This window comes from Saccostrea cucullata, unplaced genomic scaffold (genome assembly GCF_032062105.1).
Source record: "Saccostrea cucullata isolate Sc308-1 unplaced genomic scaffold, CSIRO_AGI_Scuc_v1 ctg64, whole genome shotgun sequence".
NCBI classification, from domain to species: Eukaryota; Metazoa; Mollusca; class Bivalvia; order Ostreida; family Ostreidae; genus Saccostrea; species Saccostrea cuccullata.
In genome coordinates, this window is record NW_026937285.1 from 549699 (window position 1) to 576618 (window position 26920).

Below are 26920 nucleotides of genomic sequence, written 5' to 3' on the forward strand. Positions count from 1 at the left end.
TGGTGACGTCTTTTCATGAGTGAAAAATTCCTGAATGGGACGTAAAACAACCTACAATCAATCAATTCAAATACATTTTGCTTTCGAAAGATCCAATATAAGCAACATTTTTATATATGTTATAGATAGTCTTTAAAAAAAATCTAGAGAATTTTAATGTTCAATATCTTGTATCAAGCTCATGTGTTTGTGTACAGCCATCTCGTCCCAATGTTCACCAATATAAGTTCATGTATTACCTTAAAATTTCGCTCTTAGTTTGAAACGACAGTGACATATCTTTCACGAATTGATATTTTATTTTTTAGTCAGTACAAATCTCTGTTCTGTAAAAGTCATGCATTCCAGATATTATCAACTTCTGTTATTGAAGTGATTGAACAAGCTAATTCAGACCGTCAATCTGTTTCCCCGCTTAAGGAAAAAAAGAAGAGTGTACGCGGATGGGGGGGTGTTCGAAGGGGCACTTTAAGAATGGCAGGCGGGGCTACTGGGATTTACGGTAAAAAAATTGATTACAAAGCTTCGTGAGATATCGCCTGGAAAAGAAAGTTTAACATACACACGGAATGTATAGATTTACGACCTTGACCTTTGACCTTTTGACCTCAAAATAAAAAGGGATCTTCCCCATACCATAGGAAGTTGTGGTATAAATGTTCAAAGGCTTCTCGAGATATCGCTCGGAAACGAAAGTATTAAGAGAAACAGACGGACAGACAGACCGAAATTAATCCCCCACTGGAAAGCGGTATACCAGCTAGTCTCAACCGACAAAATGCCATGGCTTTGCGAACAAGTGAAAAACAATAGTTTATGTTAAATTTTGTTTATAAAAACATTAAAAAATGCGTTTTTTTTTTTCTCAATACTGTTCAGATTAACTTTATGATTCACTGACTACCCACTTAAGACAATGCGAAACGGACTATAATTACCGCATGCTTTATACACAATAGTCGATGACGTATGAAGGTTACTACACAAAGCTTGCAAAAATGGATAGTGTCGAGTATGGTTGAATGACTTGTGCAGTGAAAATCAATGACTAACGGTTAGAGTGTCAAACTTGCTGAGTGTTTATTTAAATGAAAAGATATGGCACAATATTTTCATTTGTATAATAGATTCAAACAGAAAAATTAAAAACATGTGACGGATTTTATATCACTTTATCATTAGATATATTTTTCGCGCACCTGTTGTTGATAATTGTGAAAACTTGAATAACGATGGATCCATTGAGATTAAAAAGTGGGCTTCCTACACACCAATCGTATTACGATAAACTTGTTAAGTCAGGTAGAATTACCGGGAAAACTCGAAACACGACAGATAACATTATAGAACCAAATGTTCACGATGACATTGAGTGTGAGAATCCATTTATTACTGCCTCAGTTTCTCCGGGGCTGGAAATACCTAGTGAAAATAGGGAGAAAATCAAGGCCAAAAACTATGCAATGAGATCTAAATCTCTACAGGTATGCATCTTTTGAAGTTTACAATGCTACATATCGTACTAGCTGTAACGTACAGGTTAATTTTTACATTTTCCCTATCATTCATACTGGCCTAGATGAAATTCAGAAATGCACAGTAATGTATATTTTCAAGTACCAATTAGGTCACATCATGATCAACAGTTACATGTATTAGTTAAAGAGAGAATATAGCAGTGACTCTTGAAAGAAAAAAATCTTTCTTATAAAGAGGAATCAAGTAAGAATCCTGCGACAAGTCAGTGGAAATTTGTACATCTCCAATTGTAATTCTTTTAAACTTTTTTTCCCTCAGGTTTAAAATTTGATTGTTAACTTCACTGAGTTTAATTTGATTTTTTAAACAAGTGTCTTGATATTTCCTGTATAATTGCAGACACCTTTGCAATTCTAATTGTGCCTCATGAGTCATGCTGCTATAGAAATATATGTGAATGAAAATTGAAATATTCACTGTATTGACATTCTTTTTTTATTGTCACTTGATATGACGTTCAGACTTCCATCTTATTAATATTTGATGATGTGCTAATTACACTGTGAATGGGACTACAGTAATCAAATTTCCTGCATACACTAATTTTTGTGCAGGTCGGATTGGATCTTATGATAATTTTAAGCATAATTTGATCAGAAAGACATTTATTATATTTAGTAATTTATTGTACATGCATTCTGATTCAAAATAAGTCTAGATTATTTTTATATTGGTGACTTTTACTTGTTTAATTAGTATATCTGGTTCGAAGGAACTTGATTTAGTTTAAAGCAAAGTACGTGTTAAGGGACACAGTTTAGAGTTTAGACTTTAATTATACATGTGCCCCATCAATACTAGTATGTGATTTCATGACAAGTCACTGACTTGGTAAATAGTATCTTGCATCTTTTTTCAAATTTTCTTTTTTCTACATGTGCCTGTAATTGATTAAAAAACATTTAATTGTAGTTCTACTTTCAAACTTGATCCCAGTCATCCCACACATATGAAAAATGATATAAGAGAGATAATGATATAGATTTCAGATTTACTTGGACAAAGGTCAAGATATTTATTGACAGAGGAATAAAGCTACAGTGTAGACCTTTAACACACATTGCCGGTTTCCTAGTTTATATAAATTTACATACATGTACGTGTCTAAGCACATCAAATCACATTTAGGTTTACATGGTCCAAACACAAATTATTAGCCTCAGGCAGATATAAGATATATATGCACACCTATATATGTAATTACTGGTACACCTTATATGTTCGCTAAATGGACAATGTACTTAATTATCCCAGCATCATCAAGTTCAATGTGGATTCATTGCATGCCAGGATTTTGTCAGAAGTTTTCAGCTTTAAAGGCCCACATTACTGAGATTCCTGATATGTGTGTTACTGGATGTGAATGCATTACATCTTTGCTTTCAAGATTAAAACATGATTTAGACAAATAAGTCACAATTTGTGAAATGAAGAAACAAGATCTGCCTCATATGCATATTACAAGTTAATTTTTAAGACAGATATATTTCATTGTCCCCCGCTTGAAAAGTGGGGGATATTAATTTGGGTCTGTCCGTCTGTCTGTCCATCATTCTGTTTGTCTGTAACGCTTTCATTTCCACACGATATCTCGAGAACCCTTTGAGCTTTCATAATGAAATTTTGCATCTCAACTCCGTATGAACTAAAGAGGAACCCTATTGATTTTGAGGTCAAAAGGTCAAAGGTCAAGGTCATAAATTCGCAAATTGTGTCTATTATAACACTTTCGTTTCCACCATATCTCGAGAACCCTTTGAGCTTTTGCAATGAAATTTTACATAAAACTCCCTGTGACCTAAGAAAGACCCCTATTTATTTTGAGGTCAAAAGGTCAAAGTTTAAGGTCATAAATTTATACATTATGTCTGTTTGTAACACTATCCTTTCCAGGCGATATTTCAAGAGGATTTTGAACTTTTGCAATGCAATTATATACCAAAACTCCCTAGGACCTCTCTCACCCCTCTCAAAGTGTCCCGCCCCATTTGTTTTGTTAGTATTTATTGTATTACATGTCGCTATTTTTAGCACAGGGGCATGAGGAGAGTTATGACCGGGTACGTATAAAACAGGTTCTCGGCGGACTTTACATTGATTTCTTATTACATTAGAACTGTTTAATAAAGGTTAAATTAGCCACCATGCATTGTGTAAAATTTTGACAATATCGAACGTGAATATATAAATACATGTATGTGACTTCATCTTTGCATATAATTTTCGCCAGGATAAAGCAGTTCCGTGGTCTAGCGGTATGTCTCTCGCTTCACATGTAAGAGGTCGCGGGTTCGAATCCCGAACGATCCAATTTTTTTTTTTCGAAATACTTTTTTTTTTTTTTTACTAAATGATAGTATTCAGCATGTGAAATGAAAAATTTATGAGGTCTGGCTTGTACAAACTCATAAAATCATCATTACACTTTACAGTGTGATAAATATTCCATATAAAAAGAATCTTCTATACACATAATAAAGAATAAGCAATCAAATCTTTATATGCATATTGACATACATGTATTTATTTGCTTCAGTATACATGTATACATTTAATAATTCTACAAATTCAGTCAGGGGGATCCGACTTTTTCCCTAAGCAGGGGACACAAATTCTCTGAATTAGCTTGTGTGTTACAGAAACTGTTTAGGCCTATGAATTTTTGGAGTAGAATGCATTGAAAGTGTTAAAATGTTTATAATTACATGAACGTGGTAATTTTGAGTTTTTAAATTAATAAAGTAGATAAATATTATCATTAAAAGATGAACAATTGAAAAATTGCTTAGAGAAATTAATCTTGTTTACATGCTTATTTTATTTATATTTTGGTTACAGGATTTAAAAAATGCCAGACGAGAGATTGGACACAGCCAGTATGGAAATGGAATGGATTCTGAATATCTCCAAAACCTCTACAAGAAATATCCGCACACTTTCCACAGAAGAAACCCCAAAGATTCAAGGAGACCCTCAAGGCAAATGTTCAACTCAGGCCTTCATGTTCATTTTGACGACGAAGTTCATTATAATGACGATGTTTGCAGTGTTAGTTCAGAGAGACCAGCAATAACCAAATATGACAGAGAAATGGAGAGGATTTTTGGTCACCATAGACATCCTCGGTCATGTTTAACAAGTCCCACTCCATCCTTAATTCTGGATTCTGCAGAAAGGCACTGTGAACGTGGTCCAAGATTGCCTCCAAAAACTAAGTCATATACTCTGCCCAGTCGTCCTCTGCACCATGGAGACCTATCTGAACCATTGAAATTTCAAAGACCTAGCCAGTCAGAGAGTGATTATGGCTCAGATCGTATCAAATTGTTAGAACTAGAACTCGAGAGGAAAGAAAAACAGATACAGAGTTACAGACGGAGATTGGAGTTTCAGCATCAGACCCCCCACAATACTAATAGTACCTTATCTGACTCCTCACACTGGAGAGTGCTAAGTCCAGATTCCCCTCCTGACAGTGCCATTGACATAGACTCTTCCTCAGTGCAGTCCTCTAACTTGGGACCCTCACACCTGTCACCCCGAAATGATCACTTACCTTACGACACCGGTCACCTGAACCCAGAATTCTCACCAAAAGAGAGAAAGTATGGCTCCACTGGTCACCTGAATCAGATATCCATCGCTGGTTATCTGCAGCAAAGGCAGAATGGAAATCTTGTGCAAAACAGCAATAAAGGTAATTAATGCAAATATTAAGTGTAGATAATAAGCCTTTTACGCATTACAGGTGAGGTCAATTGATTTTCTTAGAAAAAAGACAGTTCTCAGAAGATGCATGATCATGCAGTTTATAGTGTATTAATTTATTTTTTTCCCCAAAAAATTAAAGTGAAACATCCTGGTATTTTCTGAATTTTTTAATGTCCCTGTGTTTGATATATAAGCTACAGTATCACACCATGACTTGAAAATATTCATGCTTTGGAAAGGTGTCTTAATATGTTTTTACATCAAAGTTATACACATGCATGTATGAAGACAATATGCTTATAAACACGTTTAAAGATGAATGTGTTCAGATTTGTAAAATCATTGAATGGACTACAAAAACTTCACACAGACCTGAGAGCTTGTAGTGTACACAAAAGCTTAGAATATTCATATAAACAGTACAGACTTGACCGCATTACACACATTGTCTGCGAGGGGTGTTGTTCTAGGGGCTTGGCCATGTTTGATTAGCCAGTAGGTAAATAATCTCGTTGATATATTTTCCCATAAATGGCATATTTTAGAGGGAGGTTTATCATAGGGAATGTTGCCTTGGGGTTATTGTCTCACCCATCAATAATGCCCTCTCAAATCAATAATTCAGTTCGGAGTTTTTATCTAAAGGCAACACCAGGTATCTCATTGTTTTGGGGGACACATTTTCTCACATGATTTAAATTTAACAACATGTGGTATGAATAGGGGCTGGTTTGACCTATTGATACTTAAAAGACTTGTCAAAGATTTTATTTGATATTGCTGTTATAAAAAATGTCGGAATTTTAAAAGAAAGATTGAACATAATTTTTTAGTTATGATTTTTTTTTATTGTGTTTGAGAAGAACAAACCTATGTAAAATGTTTATCATTCAGAAAAAATCAATTTGATTTATTTTCTAATATACTTCTTTAAAGTGATTTGTGTGATATTTAAAAAGAGATTATGAAAACTTGTTAGATTGCTCTAAAGGTCTCACAAAGGTTTTTCTGTTAGACTGTGCTTTCTGACCATTTTTTAGACAGTGTGCCGTTATAAGAAATAAAAAAATAAATATTTTTAAATCCACTTGTTCCAAAGTTCAGAAGATGAATAATCAAATTTAAACAGCCATTGGCTAAACACTTTTTAAAGAAAATGTTACCCTTTAAAGCTTTTATTGAAATGGAATTTGGGTTAAAAATCAATGTACTTTGAACTTGCAATTTAAAAGTTTATCCTCCTACTTTATTTAAAGTGATAAATTAAAATATATTAAATGCAAACATTAGAGTGCAATTTTTTGTGTTTTTTCCTCATTTCTCTCTAATTTGATGTTTTCTTTTACTGAATTAAAAATAAATAAATTCAAGTAACTACTCATTCCTCCTCCCCCCTCTCTCTCTTTTTCTCTCTCTCTCTCATCATCATAAAAACTTGACTGGTAAATTTAACCTAAATATCATTTTTATCACTGAATGGTTAAGGCATTTAATTCCCACTATAAATCAACAGTTTTGATATAGGTGCGTGTATTATCTATAACTATAAATTTTGAGAATTTCATTAAGGGTTTGAGATGTATATCTTTCAGTTTGTAAATTCTCATCCATCAGCATAGATTCTACATGTCAGACAATTGTAAACTGTCCTTATCAATTTCAAGAAATTACCATAATAGCATGGAGTGCTAAAAGTACTAGCTTCATATGACTCATAAAATTAACGATGCAGCAAATTAAAATGATTAATCAGCTGTATAGGCCTGTTTACTCAATTTCAATATTAATTGGTTAGAAATTTACGTCACTGTGTGTTTGGGAAATCAGTTAATGTTTTCAAAAACAAAAAAGTCTTAGTAACAAATAAGTTGGATACTGTGTGCGTATAATGATACTTGAAAAAATTATTTCATTTGTCAGAAGTGCAGAAAATATTCACCATTTAGAATGAGAGTAATTTAGTGTTTTGGTCGTTCAAAAAAAAAATGTCATAAATAATTATTGATTACGCAGAAGATTGATGTGAGTGAAATATCTACCTATAACAAATAACTCTTTTGGTAAGATTAGGGGACAAACACATCTAGTTTTATTTTATTTTCACCATGTTTCTTGATTCTACAGATTCTGATGTGGATTCCGGTATAGCACAGTCATTAACGAGGATGACGTTGGATAAAGGAATTAGAGACCTCCACAATGGGTAAGTGTTACCTCTGTATCTGACTATCAGTCATGCATCACTATCAACACAGCTTTCATGTTTAAGAGCAGAAGTTTACAATTGATAAACCTGTATAAGTACCGTATTTGCCCTTTCAGACATCCCTCGTCCCTTTTGTCTTTATCTTTTTCAAATTTGCTCAGATTTTGTTTTTTTTGTTTTTTTTTCATTCATAATTTAAAAAAAAATATATTATTATCAGAGGAACAGAGATGATACTTCTATGAACAAATTGTTTTTTTTATATTCAGGGACAAGTACCAGCTTGCATTTTTAAAAGCTTTTTTTTAAAGGAGGAAGGTTCTAAATATTAAATTATTATTATTTTTTCAACACATTTCAGCAGACACTCCCAAATTAAATATTTTGGAGCAACATGGACTCTTTCTAGGGTAAATAGGATAGTTGTGATTTTTTTTTTTTTGACAATCCTGAAAGCTTTGAGTAGAGATTCATGTATTTTAAATGCTTCAGCTGTTTTGTCATGTAACAGTACATCACTGTTTAATTACATTAAAATGAGCTAAAAGAGATCTGGTAAAGCCACACACATTGAAATTTGTAAAGGCTAAACATGCACATGATTTACATGTAAGTTAGTTGTATAAGTGTGCATTAAATATACCAATAATATGATTCTTTAAAAACTTCTTTTTTATTTTTGAAAGTTTCATTCAGGAGTTCATCTCTTATACAAATTGCAATTTTTATTTCAAAAAGGCAATGAAAAAACTGTATATTTATTGCGCACAAAAAAGTGCCTGCAAGTCTTCTGGAACATTTCAAAAAATTATTCTATCAAGCTTTTTGAACGAAGCATAAAAATGAAACCAAAATTGCATTATAAATAACGAAATGTTCGATGATTGCAATACTGACTATTAACAACAATTATGAGGAATGTTTTGTTTCAAAGAATATGTAGGAACACACTTATATTATTAAAAGACAGAAATTATTTAAATACTTTCTGGTTTTAACTGCTGAAATTCTTCTTTTATTATTGAAAGCTTGATTGAAAAATACCTTTACATGTACAACTGCTTTTATGTACCCTTATATTATTAAAACAGTTATTTAAATAATTTATAGTTTTAACTGCTTTCTTCAAATTTACCATGCCATTTTCATATGCAACTGTAGAATGCAACTTTTTCGTAGAATAAATTGCAATTTTTTTTTGAACATCTTATGCATTGTAAAATAAAGTTTTCAATTTGAAGGGCATATTAACCAAGCATCCAATTTTATACATGTAGTTACTTCTGTTTTCTTATTTTTGAAGGACATCCATATGGGATTCTAGCCATCTGCACCACAGACCAATGTCAGCCATGGAGTTTGGTCAAACCAGGCATGCTGTAGACAAGTTTGAATTCCTAAAGGACTCCAGAATTTCAAGGTACCCAAGAACTTTCATGAATATGAGGAGTTTCAGCAGGGTTGTCCCTAAGACCCTGGGGCCAGGGAATTTCCCTGCCTGTAATGATGTAATCCCCCAGTTATTTTGGTATTCCTCCTAAACTCCCAATATAAGGGGAAGAACTCCAGATCCCTGTCTATTTTCCAAATGTCCCCTTCTACATGTATTTCAATTCTTAGGGACAACCCTGTCTTTGATTGGCCAGTGTTTTCCCTTTTTCCCCCTTTGTGGATCCAAAATAGTTTTTTTAAAAGTAAATTCTATGCATATTTCAAAGCACACTTTTAGATTTGTATTCTATATGGTTTTGATTATTGTGTTAAATGAAGATAATAAAAAAAACAGCTAGATTAATATTTTATCATACATTGCAGGAGAAAAGATAGTGATGATGATTCCATCATCCAAGAAATACGGCATCACCCTGTGATGGCTGAATACCAGTTTAGGGCAGTGAACCAGCAAGAAGAAGAGGAAGAGGTGGATGACTCTGACCCTAGCTTTGGGCTTCCAACCATTACAGAGGATGATACTTTTGTTAGAGAAATCTACCAACAAAGGAAGAAGCCCACTCCTTACAAAATAGTGCAGCGGTGTCTGACGGCAAGACCAAATAGTGCTCCCACATGGAAGAACTGTGCTAGTGAAAGCCATGTATCTGTGTTGTGTACTCCAAGGAGGAAAGAAAAAACATGGAAATTTTCTGCAGTAAATCCGAGGGAAGAAGAGATGGAAAATGTCCAAACTTTCAAGAGCAAATCAGAGAGTCATCTGCATGGGAAGTCCGATGCCAGGACTTTTGACCGTGATGTTGACCAGTTCAAGTTTAATCCTAAGATAGAGGATAAGATACGAAGACACTCCAGAAAGTTGTCTCAGTCCAGTGATTCTGACCAGTCAGAGACAACTCTCATTTCCTCCCAAATAGCCCTCAATGAAAATCATCCCATTGGTGCTCATTTCGATCACAAAGACTTACCCATTGCTCCTAAATCTCCTCATAATTTTAACCAAATGGAAAGGATGCTTGTAAATGATAACTCGTCTGCAAGACCAGGATTTAGGGAGCCATTATCAAAAGTGCAATTCAGAAAGGATCTGAAGTTTACAGATTTGAATGATGATGTTTTAGGACATACTGAGGAAAGTGATACAACTAACTCTGGCCTTTTGGAACCTGAGAGACTGATGCCATATGAAGCTTCTGTGATAAAAATGGACCAACAAGGTTTGGCTGTGGAGGACATGATGGAAAGTGACTCAGACAATGTATTTGCTAAGCCTCTAGTGTTAAACAAAATTCCAAAGTCAGATCAACGAGAAAAGGATCCTAGGAGTAAATCTCCAGAGAAAGTGACCAGTTCCCATGTTACAGTTAGCAGGGAATCATCAGCTTCAGTGCCAGAGTCTGAGAATACAGAGCGGGCTTCTGGTTCTTCGGAGCTGTCTGCAGAATCGGACGACAATCAGGAAGATGGAAATGCAGCACCACTATTTGATGAGGAGGAGTATGATCCCCAGGACCCAGACTATGCAACTGTTATGTGTTCTGCTGATGATGGAATGAATCAACTCACCCTAACAGGTGTGTGCTACTGTAAATTATGAAATTTTGCCAGACCTTATTTTTTGTATGATATAGTTACTTGGTAATTTTAAACAGGACAAATTTTCTCAAATTCTGGTATAATTTTTACAAATAAAAATATACTCCAGAACAAAATTTTCATCAGCAAAAAGTCTCATTTATGCGGAAATAAAGTTCTTGTGCCCAGTAAATGAAAACTGATTATTACAGAGGTCATATGGTTTTCCTTTGTTTGCACATAAATTTCTGTGAAAAGGAAAAACCAAATTCTGTTTTTTAGGTCACCTGAGTAACTCAGGTGACCTATTGCCATCCGTTTTCGTCCGTCGTCGTGCGTCGTGTGTCGTGTGTTAACATTTGAACATTTTCAGCTTCTTCTCTGAAACCACTGAACCAATTTCAACCAAATTTGGTATACAGCATCTATGGGTGAAGGGAAACAAAAATTGTGAATTTCATGGTCCCCTGGGGCCTGAGGGGTGGGGCCAAAACCACTAAAATTATTGCAATCTTTAAAAATCTTCTTCTTTACTCCTGGACATCAAGCAGGCAAACTATTGGCATGAATGTAATGAGCATTGAGTCCTCTACCAAAATTGTAAAATTCATGGCCCCAGGGTCAGGGGTTCTAGTGCTGGGGCGGGGCTATATAGATTATATAGTGAAAATGCATTATTTCTTTGAAAGTCTTCTTCTCTGCTCCTGGGTATTAAAAAAACTAACTAAGTACATAGTTATGATGAGCAAGAGTGCCTCTTTCAGATTTGTGAAATTGATGGCCCCAGGGTCAGGGGTTCTGGTGTTAGGGCGGGGCTCTATAGATTATATAGTGAAAATGCACTTATTCTTCGAAAATCTTCTTCTCTGCTTCTGAGTATTAAATAAACTAACTTAGCACATAGTTATGATAAGCAAGAGTGCCTTTTCCAAAATTGTGAATTTTATTGCCCCAGGGTCAGGGGTTCTGGCGTTAGGGCAGGGCTCTATTGATTATATAGTGAAAATGCATTTATTCTTTGAAAATCTTCTTCTCTGCTTCTGGGTTTTAAGTTAACTAACTAAGTACATAGTTATGATGAGCAAGAGTGCTTCTTCCAGATTTGAGAATTTGATGGCCCCAGGGTCAGGGGTTCTGGTGTTAGGGCGGGGCTTTATAGATTATATAGTGAAAATGCAGTTATTCTTCGAAAATCTTCTTCTCTGCTTCTGAGTATGAAATAAACTAACTTAGCACATAGTTATGATAAGCAAGAGTGCCCTTTCCGAAATTGTGAATTTTATTGCCCCAGGGTCAGGGGTTCTGGCGTAAGGGCGGGGCTCTATTGATTATATAGTGAAAATGCAGTTATTCTTCGAAAATCTTCTTCTCTGCTTCTGGGTTTTAAGTTAACTAACTAAGTACATAGTTATGATGAGCAAGAGTGCCTCTTCCAGATTTGTGAATTTGATGGCCCCAGGGTCAGGGATTCTGGTGTTAGGGCAGGGCTCTATAAATTACATAGTGAAAATGCATTTATTCTCTGAAAATCTTCTTCTCTGCTTCTGAGTATTAAATAAACTAACTAAGCACAAAGTTATGATGAGCAAGAGTGCCTTTTTCAAAATTGTGAATTTTATAGCCCCAGAGTCAGGGGTTATGGTGTTAGGGCGGGGCTCTATTGATTATATAGTGAAAATGCATTTATTCTTCGAAAATCTTCTCTGCTTTTGAGTATGAAATAAACTAACTAAGCACATAGTTACGATAAGCAAGAGTGCCTTTTCCGAAATTGTGAATTTTATTGCCCCAGGGTCAGGGGTTCTGGCGTTAGGGCGGGGCTCTATTGATTATACAGTGAAAATGCATTTATTCTTTGAAAATCTTCTTCTCTGCTTCTGAGTATTAAATAAACTAACTAAGCACATAGCTATGATAAGCAAGAGTGCCTTTTCCAAAATTGTGAATTTTATGGCCCCAGAGTCAGGAGTTCAGGTGTTAGGGCGGGGGCTCTTTTGATTATTTAGTTAAAATACATTAATTCTTTGAAAATATTTCCCTTTGCTTCTGGGTTTTATGCCAATGATCCAAGTATATATATTTATGAAATGGTTATTTTTTTATGCCCCCCCCCTGGGTCAAGGGTTGGGGGGGAGGGGGGAGTTACATAGTCTGAAAATAAATTAATACTTTGAAATCTGCTCTTTGGTATTAATCAACCATTATATAATAAAATTTGCAAAATTTTATCATATGTGGCCCCAAGGTCAGTGTTTTTTTTTTGTGGTGAGGTGCACAACTGGTTAGAAAGTGGAAGAATGTTTGCTCTTTGTAACTCTGATCTACCTCTGGGTATTGAGTAAGTAGAGTAGGCATGCTAATTTTTAGCTCACCTGAGCCGAAGGCTCAAGTGAGCTTTTCTGATCACATTTTGTCCGTCGTCCGTCCGTCCGTCCGTCTGTCCGTCTGTCCGTCTGTCTGTCTGTCCGTCTGTAAACTTTTCACATTTTCGACTTCTTCTCAAGAACCACTGGGCCAATTTTGATCAAACTTGGTACAAAGCATCCTTGGGTGAAGGGGAATTTAAATTGTTAAAATGAAGGGACATATCCCCTCGCAAGGGGAGATAATCAAGAAAAGACAAAAATAGGGTGGGGTCATTAAAAAATCTTCTTCTCAAGAACCACTGGGCCAGTAAAGCTGAAACTTATGTGGAAGCATCCTGGTATAATGTAGATTCTAAATTGTTCAAATCATGACCCCCGGGGGAAGGGCGGGGCCACAATGGGGAATCAAAGTTTTATATAGAAATATATAGGAAAAATCTTTGAAAATCTTCTTCTCAAGAACCACTGGGCCAGAAAAGCTGAAACTTATGTGGAAGCATCCTGGTATAGTGTAGATTCTAAATTGTTCAAATAATGACCCCCGGGGGAAGGGCGGGGCCACAATGGGGAATCAAAGTTTATATAGGAAAAATCTTTGAAAATCTTCTTTTCAAGAACCACTGGGCCAGAAAAGCTGAAACTTATGTGGAAGCATCCTGGTATAATGTAGATTCTAAATTGTTCACATCATGACCCCCGGGGGAAGGGCGGGGCCACAATGGGGAATCAAAGTTTAATATAGAAATATATAGGAAAAATCTTTGAAAATCTTCTTCTCAAGAACCACTGGGCCAGAAAAGCTGAAACTTATGTGGAAGCATCCTGGTATAATGTAGATTCTAAATTGTTCACATCATGACCCCCGGGGGAAGGGCGGGGCCACAATGGGGAATCAAAGTTTTACATAGAAATATATAGGAAAAATCTTTGAAAATCTTCTTCTCAAGAACCACTGGGCCAGAAAAGCTGAAACTTATGTGGAAGCATCCTGGTATAATGTAGATTCTAAATTGTTCACATCATGACCCCCGGGGGAAGGGCGGGGCCACAATGGGGAATCAAAGTTTTATATAGAAATATATAGGAAAAATCTTTGAAAATCTTCTTCTCAAGAACCACTGGGCCAGAAAAGCTGAAACTTATGTGGAAGCATCCTGGTATAATGTAGATTCTAAATTTTCAAATAATGACCCCCGGGGGAAGGGCGGGGCCACAATGGGGAATCAAAGTTTTATATAGAAATATATAGGAAAAATCTTTGAAAATCTTCTTCTCAAGAACCATTGGGCCAGAAAAGCTGAAACTTATGTGGAAGCATCCTGGTATAATGTAGATTCTAAATTGTTCAAATAATGATCCCCGGGGGAAGGGCGGGGCCACAATGGGGAGTCAAAGTTTTATGTAGAAATATATAGGAAAAATCTTTGAAAATCTTTTTCTCAAGAACCATTGGGGCAGAAAAAGTGAAGCTTATGTGGAAGCATTCTGGGGTAGTGTTAATTCTAAATTATAGGAATCATGACCCCCGGGGGAAGGGCGGGGCCATTATAGGGAATCAAAGTTTTACATAGAAATATATAGGAAAAATCTTTGAAAATCTTCTTCTCAGGAACCACTGGGCCAAAAAAGCTGAAACATATGTGCCCATGGAAGGATCATGGGGTAGTGTAGATTTCAAAATGTCTAAATTATGATCAGTGGGGTAGGGTGGGGATGCTTTATGTATTACAAGGGGGAAATCTGGTAAAGAACAGAATGGTCAAAGCTTCTCAGGTGAGCGATGTGGCCCATGGGCCTCTTGTTTTAATTATGATTAGCAATGTTGCCTCTTTCAAAATTGTGAATTGTGAATTTCATGGCCTCTGGTTTAAAACACGAACCAAATTTAATTGTTTGAAAGTTGTTACACAATACTCAGGTGACCTATAAGGCCCGTGGGCCTCTTGTCTTCTCTCACATTTTCTTTTACAGTCTTTATTTTAACCCTGTCTTTTCTGTAGATCCTGTACAAGAACTGAATGAAGAAAAACCAGACACGTCACATCATATCTATGCCAAAGTGAAACATGTTAACAGAAAAACAGAAATACTGGACTCGGAGCAAGAGAAGGGTAAATCTAGTAGCCCAGAGGCAGACATTAGACTCCATGGTAGTGGAACTAACAATACTGAGAGTTATGTAGTGGAAGCGGGTACTAAGCTTAGTAGGAAAGTGTCACAGAGTACCCCAAATGTTGCAGAGACCTCTACATATAAATCTAATCAGGAAGTTCCACCATTACCTGACAGGAATTATGGGTAATAACAATACCTTTTTTAAAGACAAGATCGTGAATATATGAATATTGATGCAGATGATATGATATACATTCTTTGTTATATCGGTAAAGAGTAGTCTATATTCTGTAAAGGAGAAAGGCCAAAAACTGTCCATTCTGTTAATCGAGGGCCGTAAGATTAGTTCTTTTTCTCACAGAATGGACAGTTTGAGGCCTTTCTCCTACTTAAAACATGATTCTCTTTGTTCTGAAAATTTAACAAAAAAATGTGCAAAACGGGTAGCACACATACTATAAATTCATTGTTTACAGAATGGACAGTTACAGGTACGCTTGGGGTGCACAGCAATTTGTTGAATAGCCATTGTGTTTCCAGTTACAAATAACAAAAGGTCTTTGTCTAAAGAATGGACAGTTACAGGTGGATTTCGGGGATGCTAGTTTTTATATAAGAATGCAGCTCCTCAAAATCAGTTTATATTTTGCGTTGTTAAGGTAAACATGTTTCCCTCCGATGGAGAGAATATATGGCAGAATCGAAATCGAATTGAAACCAAAAGATGCACACAACCAGTGATACTTTTACCTGGAAACTGAGAATAGTAAGCCTAAAAGAAAATATTATCCAAACTTTGATCCCCTCAAAACTTCGACGACAGATACAGATATTTCGAATTCAAACCGAAATTTTTTTAATTCGAATTCAGTTTTTGAGGATATATTAACTGTAGCAGTGTAATGGTGAAATGCAAATTGTGTTCCAGTGTTGGATAGCCATGGGCCAAACTTCGACCTGAAAATGCAAATCTGGAAATGTTTCAATTTTAATTATTTGCTACCGAAATATTCACTGCAGCAGTGTAGTTTTCATGGTGCAAACTGTTTTCTGGTTGATGGATTCAATATACATGTAAGCCTACTTCAAGCTTAAAATGGATTCTTTTCTTGGGAATGGTGCTTCCAAAATCTTAATCAAATGTGAAATTTTGTCATTTAAATACAAGTTTTGTGAATTGAAATAAAGTGCATTACTGATGGATTTAAATGTGTAAAATCGAACAAATCTGATGCAGACACCGTGTTCTGGATTAACTTATATCTCCAAGTTCTTTTTGTCATTTATTTACATGTACATTAAATCTTATTTAATATATTAATTTGTTTTTGTTTCCCTCTTGTGCACATGCTAAGGTTTACCTGTACCTCTCCATTCTGTTTGTTTTAACTGTCCATTCTGTTCGTTTTTAATGTCCATTCTTAAAAAACTAAACTAAGCTAAGAATGGACAACACAAACAAAAGGTTTACATCACAATCATGTTTTAACTATATAGAGAAGTTGGTGTCAACATAATTGATATTAGTTCCTGTAACGATAAATATTGATGGTGACATCTAATTTTTACTATTAGCAATAATCGTCAGAGAGTTTTCTCCAATTTTTATTGATTTGAATCCTGATTAGTATTAGGGCTGTATCAATATATCGATACGTATCGATATTCAAGAAAAATATCGTATCGAAAAATTACTTCCAATACGTATCGGACAAGCAGTTTTTCTTCTAATTCTGTTAAAAAGATGGGAATTTTAATCAGCAAAGATTATATTTCACTTTTTTGAATTAAAACTGATCAATAATTATAGATTTATAAAAGAAATAACACAATTTTTGTAATTATTATAATATACATAATTTTATTTTAACATGTTGATTTTACAGTCATTAAAAGTTTCGATTGGGAGTGTTTTATTTACTGATTATGGGATAAGAACTTTGAAATGGGTAATAAAACACTAAATTTTTTTATGAAATCCATGCATTAAATGATTAATATGCCTTTTTTGATGGACTTGTTTTAGAATCCAATATATCGCATATCGCTTTAAAAAATATTGTTTCGTAACGAAATTTTTTGCTCAATACACAGCCCTAATTAGTATACTGATATATTGTGACAATGATATTGTCTCAACTTCCAAAAAACATGATATGTCACAATAAAAATTCAGGTAAAGTGATTATGGCAAAATTCTCTATCACTATACAATCAAATTGCAAATGATAAATTTGATACATATTGATTTAAAACAAAATACTTCTGACCTTATATTTAAAGATTTATCTGATCAAGTTTGGTTTGATTTGCGTGCTCATTTCAGTTTTTTTTTTTTCAAATTATTTTGAATTTTATTTTTCTTTTTATTTATTACACTATGTATCAATTTGCTATTAGCGTTTGATATCAAATTGTAAGTACATGTATTAGTAGACTGATTTTATAAGTATGTAGATTTTTCAGAAAAAGTATGCATAGGCCATCTAGGCACACGATATGCAACCAACCATTTTTATTACCTTCCAAAAAGTAATATTTAAAATAAATTTTTATTTCTATTTACCCGTATTATAGTATATTTTCATTTTAGCAAAAGTTGATCCAGGTACTAAAATTTACCATATGACCATATAAGTAGAACTTGAAGATGTAGTTATATAATATGTAAAATTGAGGAATCTTGATTATAAATCTATTCTTGGTACATATTATAAAATTGGGTGTATGAATTAATTTAGTAAATCTTTGTTTATGTTGAAAAAATACTAAATGCTGATTTTAAAAAAACTTATTTAATGAAAAACCTCTTATATTTGTAGAGTTTAGAGTTTATTTTTTGATCAAATGGTTAAGAATAGTAAAAACATTGAAAGATTTCATTCATGATTACTTTCTATAGGCATGCAAAAATCGATTACCTTTTAAATTACAGATAAACATAAGTACATGTACAAGTCTTTGAAGTTTCTTATCTGCACATGTCCTTGCATAGACCATCAGCTATAATGTAATGTAGAGAACTTTGATAGCAGTAAAGATTAGCTAGTATTTAATTCCGTCCTGTCTCTAAAAGTCTAAAAAAAAAAAAAAAAAAAAAGAAGATTGAATGCTGTGGGAATCATTGAAATTTATGAGGACTAATTTTTGTGATTTGCTTAAATTTTACATGTTGGTGGGGACATTATTTCTTGTATTATTTTATACCTACAAATTTTAAAGGATTTACATTACTTTGTTCATTAATCTGTGGAGGATGTTATTTTTGGATGAATGGAAGGTGCCCACAAATTCCATGAAAATCGAGCCAAGTACCATTGACAAAAGATAATAATTTCACAGTATTATAATAATTGATATAAAAATTGGCAGAGCAATTATATTTCTTGACCTTCAAAACAGGAGCACCACCAACTTGGCCAAGAGTAAGGAGCTAAGTGGATCCAGGATTTCTCTGTCCAATAAAATGAGCAACCTTCGGGCAGCGGCAAAGAGCAAGTTCAAGACTTTGCGAAAGGCCGTAAGTCTGGATAAAGGAATCAACAAGACACAGGGGGAGTTCCGCCCAGAGGACCTCTCGGCGGACATGCCTCCCCAGGGGAAACCCCCCAAAGCCAAGAAGGGGAGGTCACTCAAGAAATTATTTGGGAGGAAAAGTTCCAAACACAGATCCACAGAGATCTCTAATCATGGGTAAGTGTTAAAAATATATTGTTGAATACCGAGTTTGGGAAGATATATTATTTATTCAAAATTATATATTTGAAAAAAAAAGCAATTTGCAGTAATTCAACACAATTTTATGCCCAAAGAACTCAGACTTGATATAATGAATAGAACAATTAAAATTTTAAAAATTTTAAATTTTTAAATACAGTTGAATTCTGTTATCTGAAGTTTGAGTTAACAATGTTTGACTACATATGTTAAAAGATGGAGTAGTCTCCCTTTAACATTCCTATTCTTTGGATACTATCCTTTCAGAAGTACAGAGACATCAGATAAGGTAGCCGTGACTGGACATTGTAGTTCTATAGAGTCCAGGACGTCAGAAGACGAGGTCTCGATCAGTCAGCTGAGGGAAGTACTGCCTGATGGGACACAGATCGTGGAACTTAACAGACGACACAAGGGACCAATCGGATTCTACATAGCAAGAGGCAGCACACAATTCAAACATGGTTAGTGTTAAAGTCAAAGGTTAAGATACTCTTGAATAGAAAAAAAAATTCTATATAAACAAGTGTCATAGCTAGACCAGCTAGACATGCAATTATTATCACTTGCCTTGTAAAATTTCAAGTGATAAATTGTTAGTAATGAATTTAAAAAGTCTAAGGTTTTTATGATATTGTTCTGCAATCATTGATGACTCACATCTTCTGAAATTAAAATTTTGAAGGAAATTAAGATTTGAAATGGTAAGTAAATCTAGTGTGACAGATTTTCTGGATGTACAGGTTCTTTTGGTTGGTAATTTGGCATCTTTTTTATTTTACATTTTATTAACATGTTTATACACACTACACTTGTTTTATATCATGTAATGTATTTCTAATCACATTATGGTTTTGAAATCTCACTTTTTTGGGTGGTTGTGTTTTCATTTGAGATAAAAGATACAGTTTACCAACCGTTCAGTATATTTTCTTTTCATCAGTATAGAGTGCTTTATGACTGCAGTTTTCATCAGATCATCTATTCTCTTACTATTGTGTTCTCCATTTATTAGAATGCAGTGATTATATTCTCTATATATATGTATTCGAAGTCTTTAGTACATCTAATGAGTTGAAAGGCTCTTGCTTGGTTATACTTTATCAGACCCTAACATTTCTGTGCTACAGAATGGAAATTAAGATATTTATAAAAATTCACAAAATAGGCAAGTGTATGCTTACCACCCCTCTATTGCCAGCATTCCATTTGGCCCTTTCGAAAAATGCTTCTGTGGCTAACTGAGTACCGTATATACTCACCTAAAAGTCGGTCAGCCTATAAGTCGGTTGTATTTTTTGACGTTATTTTGGTGGGATTTACTATTGACCTGCCTATAAGTCGGTACAATTTTTTGCCAAAATCTGGTGACAGTTTCAAGTAAATCCATTGATGTTTTAATCTGGTTTCATTTAATATTTTTCGAAATGACACTGATCATATCTAATCTTAAATTATGAAAAAAAGGGACAATGCTCACTTAAAGGTCAAGTATAATATTTTTGTGAAAATTCATAATTATTCATTATTGTCAGCCCCTGGAGCAATATTAATGACATTCTGATGTCTGTTTATTTTTTTGTCACCAATTTCCATCACTATTAGTCGTTTAAACTTACCTGTGTGATAAGTGGATCATTTATTGTAAATCACTTATCTCCCTTGTTGTGTGAAGTCATCAGAGACAGCATGAAATAGGAAGTGCATGCTATATTGCCGTGTTTGGAACATTATTGTTTGGGAGATATTGCCATGTGGGCTTTTAACACTATAAATATAAGCGACATTTTAAAGAGACCAGTATAGGCTACATTTTAATTAATTATAAAATTATCTCACGAATTTCTTGGCTTTATTTCAAATTTAAATTGCATTTTACAATTTGTCAGTTTAGGTATTTATAGCCGCAATACTGTTTTGAGGAAAATATTTTTTTTCATTCTTGTTACAGTACTCAACAAGATCACAAGTATACCTGACGATTGGTTCATGTACTTTGCCCCTTCCTCCCTACTGAAAATAAAACGAAGCAAAATATACACGAATTACTTGTCCGTCATAGCAATACTTCGATATGTCATATGTACATGACTGAACATTACTCGGCGCCAAGTCAAAAGTACATGTATTTCGGCGTAAACCTCTAACATGCTGGAGTAAAAAAAATACTAGCAATTTTCATATTCTGTGAATGAACAATCTCTAAAACTTGACTGACAAAAAACGGAAGGTGTGGTATAATAGACAAGGAATTGATTATCTGCCAAGTTATCGTGTCTATAAAAAAAAAATCTCAGTTGGGATGGGGTATTTCCTGGAAATCCCCCCCCTCCCCCCTAAATACGCGCTTGATATCTGCGTCAGAAAATACTTACTCAAGAATGCGTTCATTTACTTCCAGTTGTCTCTTTTCTAGAAAATTTTTATATCAAAATTGTTTCCATTACATACCGGTATTTATTCAAACAATAAAACCTCAGTGTTAATGCACGCAAGTGATTGTTCCTCAATTTATTGCCCGCAGTTTTGTTTTCCTCCAGCACTTATTTTCTCTTGTGCTGGTGTCTTGACATAGTTACCACAAGCTTGTAATCAGATTGTATACTTAAAATAGTTTTGTTTTCTTTTCTCTAAACTAAATTAGGGTGAAATAATTCATATTAAAATATTTTTAAAATGAAAGCGCTATGTGACACAGATTTTCAGGCCTGTATGAAGCAATTAATATCCGTTTAGGGGGACAACAAAGAAATGTTACTTCGAAGTAGTAACGGGAGGGGGGGGGGAATAAAAATTACTTGCGCATAAATTAAAAAGGTGCCAGACAAATGCTTATTTACCACAGATTCTTAGGGACGGGGAAAATTCATACCCTCTGATACTAAAACAGAGCGTTCTGTTTTAGTATCAGAGGGTATGAAATAATAAAATGCTTAAACTAGCCTTCTTTCCACTTAAATTTTGGATTTTTCGGTTGTAATACTTTATGAATATATCATAGAAAAATATTATTTTAAAGTGGAAAACCTACTGGGGTACGGAACAACTGAGGGGAGGGGGGGTCCAAGCACCTGTGATAGCTACATTTTCGGATTCCCAGGTATGATATAAATCCGACGATGACGTAATTTCTGTTGTTCCGTTCATTGTTCATTCTTAGCATAAAAAAATCGCTGTGTGCCCGGTTCAAACGGCTATGCAATATAAAAAAAGGATTCTATACTTTTTCACAGTGTAAAAGTCCTGGTCCTATAAGATGAATTAAGAAATAACACATGAAATCAATTTTCCGCAGTTAAATATTTTTTGCAGAAATATTGAGCACACTCAGTAAAGGGCATTAAATACAAATTACATGTATGTACATTCGTTAGCCTCTGCGATGATCCCTTGTCTCTTTTGTTTTAATTTAAGTTCCACTTTCACCCTTACCGGCTTCGGACGAAACAGAATCGGTCGAAGAATTAAGAAAAATCAATTTGCGTACATTCTTTACTCAAATATACAAAGCCTATTCTAAACAGACAGATCTACGCATAACTCTGATATATCAACATATCTGTTCCCCAAAATTTGCCATAATTTTAGATAATCAAGAGCACATTTTACTATACTTATGTTACTAGATTTTGTCGAGTGTCTCTAATGACGTCACAAAAAGGGGAAGTAACTCTATTGATGAACGTTATTTTTAGCGATATTTGAACAGGTAAATAAAGAAAACAACGAGGTTTAAAATTAATTAAATATTGTAATTCCTTCTTTTTAACGATTGTTTACAACATATATAATATACAAGTATATCTATTTCCTTGATATTTGACCTTTAAAATACAAATAAAATTATTAAAATATGTAAATACCCGTACTTTTATATGTATATAATCTAAGAATACATAAATTATCTTATATATTCAGACATTTTCTTTGATAATCATCGGACATGCAAATAAGATACTACCTTTTAGCCTTCGGAAAATACCAATATCTTTATGACTCGCCTTTAAGTCGGACATAGAGTTTTAGACCAATATTTAACTCCCAAAATACCGACTTATAGGCGAGTATATACGGTAACTGTGAAATTGCTTCTTAACCCAAAATTGCTCTTTGCCTTTTAGTTGAAGAGGAATGAAAACCATTATTTCTATTTAGTTTAAATCACACAATTATACGACAAGCCACAGATGAGCAGAGGTTTTGTAGATCATTCTTCTCTTTAGTTGAGTTTTCCCCCTTTATATTACTTATACAAAAAGAAATATCTTTTCCTGTTGTTAAAAAAGAAATGGGGAAATGGGGATGACCAAGAAAAATCAAACTGCTGATTCAAATATGCTTTAAAAATTTCATTTATTTCTTTGAAGTGTTTTATATACTAGTAATATATTATTATACCCCCCGCAAACGAAGTTTGGGGGGGTATATAGGAATCACCTTGTCCGTCTGTCCGTTTGTCCGTCTGTCCGTCTGTCTGTCTGTCTGTCTGTCCGTCTGTCCGTCCGTCCGTCTGTCTGTCTGTCCGTCTGTCTGTGCAATCGTGTCCGGTCCATATCTTTCTTACAGAGGGACATTAGAATCTACTACTCAACACTAAGATTGCTCATGACCTAAGGGTGTGTCATGACCTTGACCCAAGGTCATTTGGGGAAGTTCAAGGTCACTGGAAGAAAAATTTCATAATTCGTGTCCGGTCCATATCTTTCTTATTGATAAACTTGGTAGGTTCTCATTTCACACAAAGATTGCCCATGACCTGAGGGTGTGCCCTGACTTTGACCCAAGGTCATTGAGGGAAGTTCAAGGTCACTAGAAGAAAATTTTCAAAAATCATGTTTGATACATATCTTTTATAGATAAACTTGGTAGGTTCTCATTTCACACAAAGATTACCCATGACCCAAGGATGTGTCATGACCTTGACCCAAGGTCAATTTAAGGTAGTTCAAGGTCGCTGGAAGAAAATTTTCATAATTCGTGTCCGGTCCATATCTTTCTTATGGATAAACTTGGTAGGTTTTTATTTCACACAAAGATTGCCCATGACCCAAGGGTGTGTCATGACCTTGACCCAAGGTCATTTGGGGAAGTTCATGGTCACTGGAAGAAAAATATCATAATTCGTGTCCGGTCCATATCTTTCTCATGGATAAACTTGGTAGATTCTCATTTCACACAAAGATTGCCCATGACCCAAGGGTGTGTCATGACCTTGACCCAAGGTCATTTGGGGTAGTTCAAGGTCACTGGAAGAAAAATATCATAATTCGTGTCCGGTCCATATCTTTCTTATGGATAAACTTGGTAGGTTCTCATTTCACTGAAAGATTGCCCATGACCCAAGGGTGTGTCATGACCTTGACCCAAGGTCATTTGGGGTAGTTCAAGGTCACTGGAAGAGAAATATCATAATTTGTGTCCGGTCCATATCTTTCTTATGGATAAACTTGGTAGGTTCTCATTTCACTGAAAGATTGCCCATGACCCAAGGGTGTGTCATGACCTTGACCCAAGATTATCTGGGGAAGTTCAGGGTCACTGGAATAAAAATTTCATAATTGGTGTTTGATACATATTTTTATTATGGAAAAACTTACTTCTGAAAAACCCAGCGGGGGGTATTTTGTCCCGTTTGGACAGTTCTAGTTTTTCATTCTTGAAATATTCTTTCTTGATCTTCTACCTCGATAGAGAAATTTAAACTTTAAAAATGGTGAAAATTTTGGCAAAATTTCTCCAAATGGTGGAATTTTTTAAAATCAAGATTTTAGTTTTTAACAGAATATGCAATAAATTGATCTCTTTTTTCTGTTGCTCTTTCACTTTATTTAAATTAATATAGAAATGTTTATTTTTGTATTAACAGGAATCTTTGTGTCCCGATTCTCGGAAGACGTAAATGCTGATGAGCGTTTTGCTGGACTGTTAAATGTGGGAGACGAGATATTAGAAGTAAATGGACACAATATCAGTGACGCATCACTGGACGACGTATATGACCTCATGGCTGACCAGTGCTTAGAGGTCAAGATTTTACCACTGTTGTCTCGCAAGGATATTCACGAAGAGTCATCGACGTGCTGAATTTCTTGGGAGCTCATCCATGTTGAAATGCCATAATTATTCTACAGTTACTGTAGAAATACTTTTTTTCTGAATGGGATTTATTAAGAAATATGTTTGAGGTCACATATTTTCTGTGGAAATTTTTCACATATTTTAATACAATGTATTTATAAATTCATAAATTGGCAATCCGAAAAATCTGAGTAATTTTATACTTGTGGATTGAACAGATATTGTGATTCTGAGGAAATATGACCCTGTGAAAAAGAATATGATTCTGTAGTATTAGCATTTTTGTTATGTACAATCATGGTATAAAGATGTTTATTTAAAATTTTTTTTTTTCAAGGCCAAAAAAAATTAATTAATACTTTTTCAGGCACCGCCGCATCAGTTCAAAAACGGCCGCATTGATCAATTTTATGACATATTGAAAAGAGAGATAACTCAATTTTCTATTTTTCCAAGTTGAAAAAGAAAATCGAGTTGTTCCCCTTTTCATAAGTGCTAAGATAAACGTTTTTTATTAGAAAAACAATGCATTTCTTCTTAATTGTCAGTATTATATTAATTAACTTTTAAATAAATGTTTGGAGTAACATTATTTAAAGTTGAATACATATTACAACCAATTTCAGAGAACAAAACTTAAGAATTGGTAGATATTATCATTATATTGAACAAATGGCTTAGAAAAGGTGTTAAACCTGCTTCCAAAAAAAAAAAAAAAAAAAGCCTGCCTGCCTGCCGCATTGAATTCTAATTTTTTTGGCCCGAGAAACTATTGATTAATTATTTTTGGCCCAATAGATATAACTTCATTGCACTATTTTACAATATTTATTATAAAGGAATATACCCTCCCTAACATGTTTTATGGTAAGTTACAAACTTACTAACAGAAATGTACCTTTACTTAAACTGTTAAATTGAAAGGTGTGGTGAATTTTACCTTTTATTTTCAAACCATATTTATTTAATGAGTTAAATTAATTAACGAAATTTTGCCAAAAAGTACATAATGAAAATGAAGATATATGTTCTTTAATAATGGAGAATGGTATTCAACTCTGGGTTTTTCAAAATGAAATGTTGAATTAAACTATTTTGTATGAACACAAAACCAGTTTTCTGAAGCAAGCCATATAAATTAATGTAATACTTTACAAAGTAAACACACAAGTCAATTTCAAATACAGATGTGGTGAAACATTCTGTTAAATGCTTGATGAGTCTTCCACTAAATTTTTGAACCACCTGTTCAAATTTTGAGCATGCCAACTTCCATTCTGAATATGTAAATGTTTAATGTTCTCCACACACAGAATTATTGTGATTTATGTATAATTTTAAAGTGGAGAGTAGTTTTAGATGTAAATGTTCAAGATTTGGTTCTTATTCAAGTCATTCAAGACCCCAATTAGGAAACGGATAACTTTCAAAATTTAAAAGTTATTGGATTCTGGATATTTTTTGTTATTTTTTGAATTCATTTTTGGTGCACTACTAAATATAATTGTTTATGAATTAGTAAATTACCACAGCAAACTATTTTGTGACATGAAATACTGTTGCATTTATAGTCTTACACAACATCAAAAACTCATCATATTTCATCCCAACTGAACAGAAAATTCATCGGTCAAAAAGCGTTATGTCCATATCGTTATGTCCATATAGCGAACAACATTGATTGTTGCCAGTTGTCCTTATGTTGTTTTAATTCATTTATAGACTTTTGATTATTAAAAGGTGTATTTTTATCAAGGACATAAAACAAAACAACTAATTTTGAAGTTGAGGATGCTAAATATATATAATTCAGTATATACTACAGCTTGATCGTTTTTCGATGAAATTTTCAGAAAACCCCCACAATTGAAAGGTTGTGTCTTTAAAGTTAAAAAATGATTTAAAATTTACATGAATTAAATGTGAATTTACACATTATTCTAGACATTGTAAAAGGTACAGAATGTGAAGCTGTTACCTCTACGCAGATTTAATTAAATCTTGCCATATCTTTTGTGATTTTAACATTTGATATTACAGCATTATTTATTACATGTATTTATTTTGGTACTTCATATTTATTGCATGTATTTTACATCTATATGTGTATTTATAATACAGAAAATGATATTAACAATGACTGTTTTGTCAATTTTCTTTT

General features: G+C 34.0%; 1 protein-coding gene across 3 annotated transcripts; it reads left to right on the top strand.

The window, feature by feature from the left end:
* Positions 1 to 981: 981 nt before the first annotated feature.
* Positions 982 to 26896, top strand: LOC134247738 (uncharacterized). 3 transcript variants are annotated; one of them, XM_062730101.1, is made up of 10 exons: positions 982 to 1484; positions 4378 to 5236; positions 7375 to 7453; positions 8760 to 8876; positions 9272 to 10482; positions 14850 to 15147; positions 18367 to 18657; positions 18949 to 19145; positions 19367 to 19385; positions 24548 to 24635. In XM_062730101.1, exons 1-9 carry the CDS (start codon positions 1233 to 1235, stop codon positions 19372 to 19374), a joined length of 3312 nt encoding a protein of 1103 aa, XP_062586085.1. In that variant the 5' UTR covers positions 982 to 1232; the 3' UTR covers positions 19375 to 19385; positions 24548 to 24635. The 3 variants fall into 3 exon arrangements, with proteins under 3 accessions (XP_062586085.1, XP_062586084.1, XP_062586086.1); XM_062730100.1 differs by lacking the exon at positions 19367 to 19385 and having other exon boundaries at positions 24548 to 26896; XM_062730102.1 differs by lacking the exon at positions 19367 to 19385 and having other exon boundaries at positions 18949 to 19164; positions 24548 to 24644.
* The last annotated feature ends 24 nt before the right edge of the window (positions 26897 to 26920 follow it).

Excerpts from the sequence above, each read along its gene's own strand:
- LOC134247738 (XM_062730100.1), top strand. The coding sequence starts at position 1,233 with ATGGATCCATTGAGATTAAAAAGTGGGCTTCCTACACACCAATCGTAT. Across the intron at positions 18,658-18,948 it reads ACAGAGATCTCTAATCATGG|AAGTACAGAGACATCAGATA; the intron begins GTAAGTGTTAAA and ends CTATCCTTTCAG. Across the intron at positions 19,146-24,547 it reads CAGCACACAATTCAAACATG|GAATCTTTGTGTCCCGATTC; the intron begins GTTAGTGTTAAA and ends TTGTATTAACAG.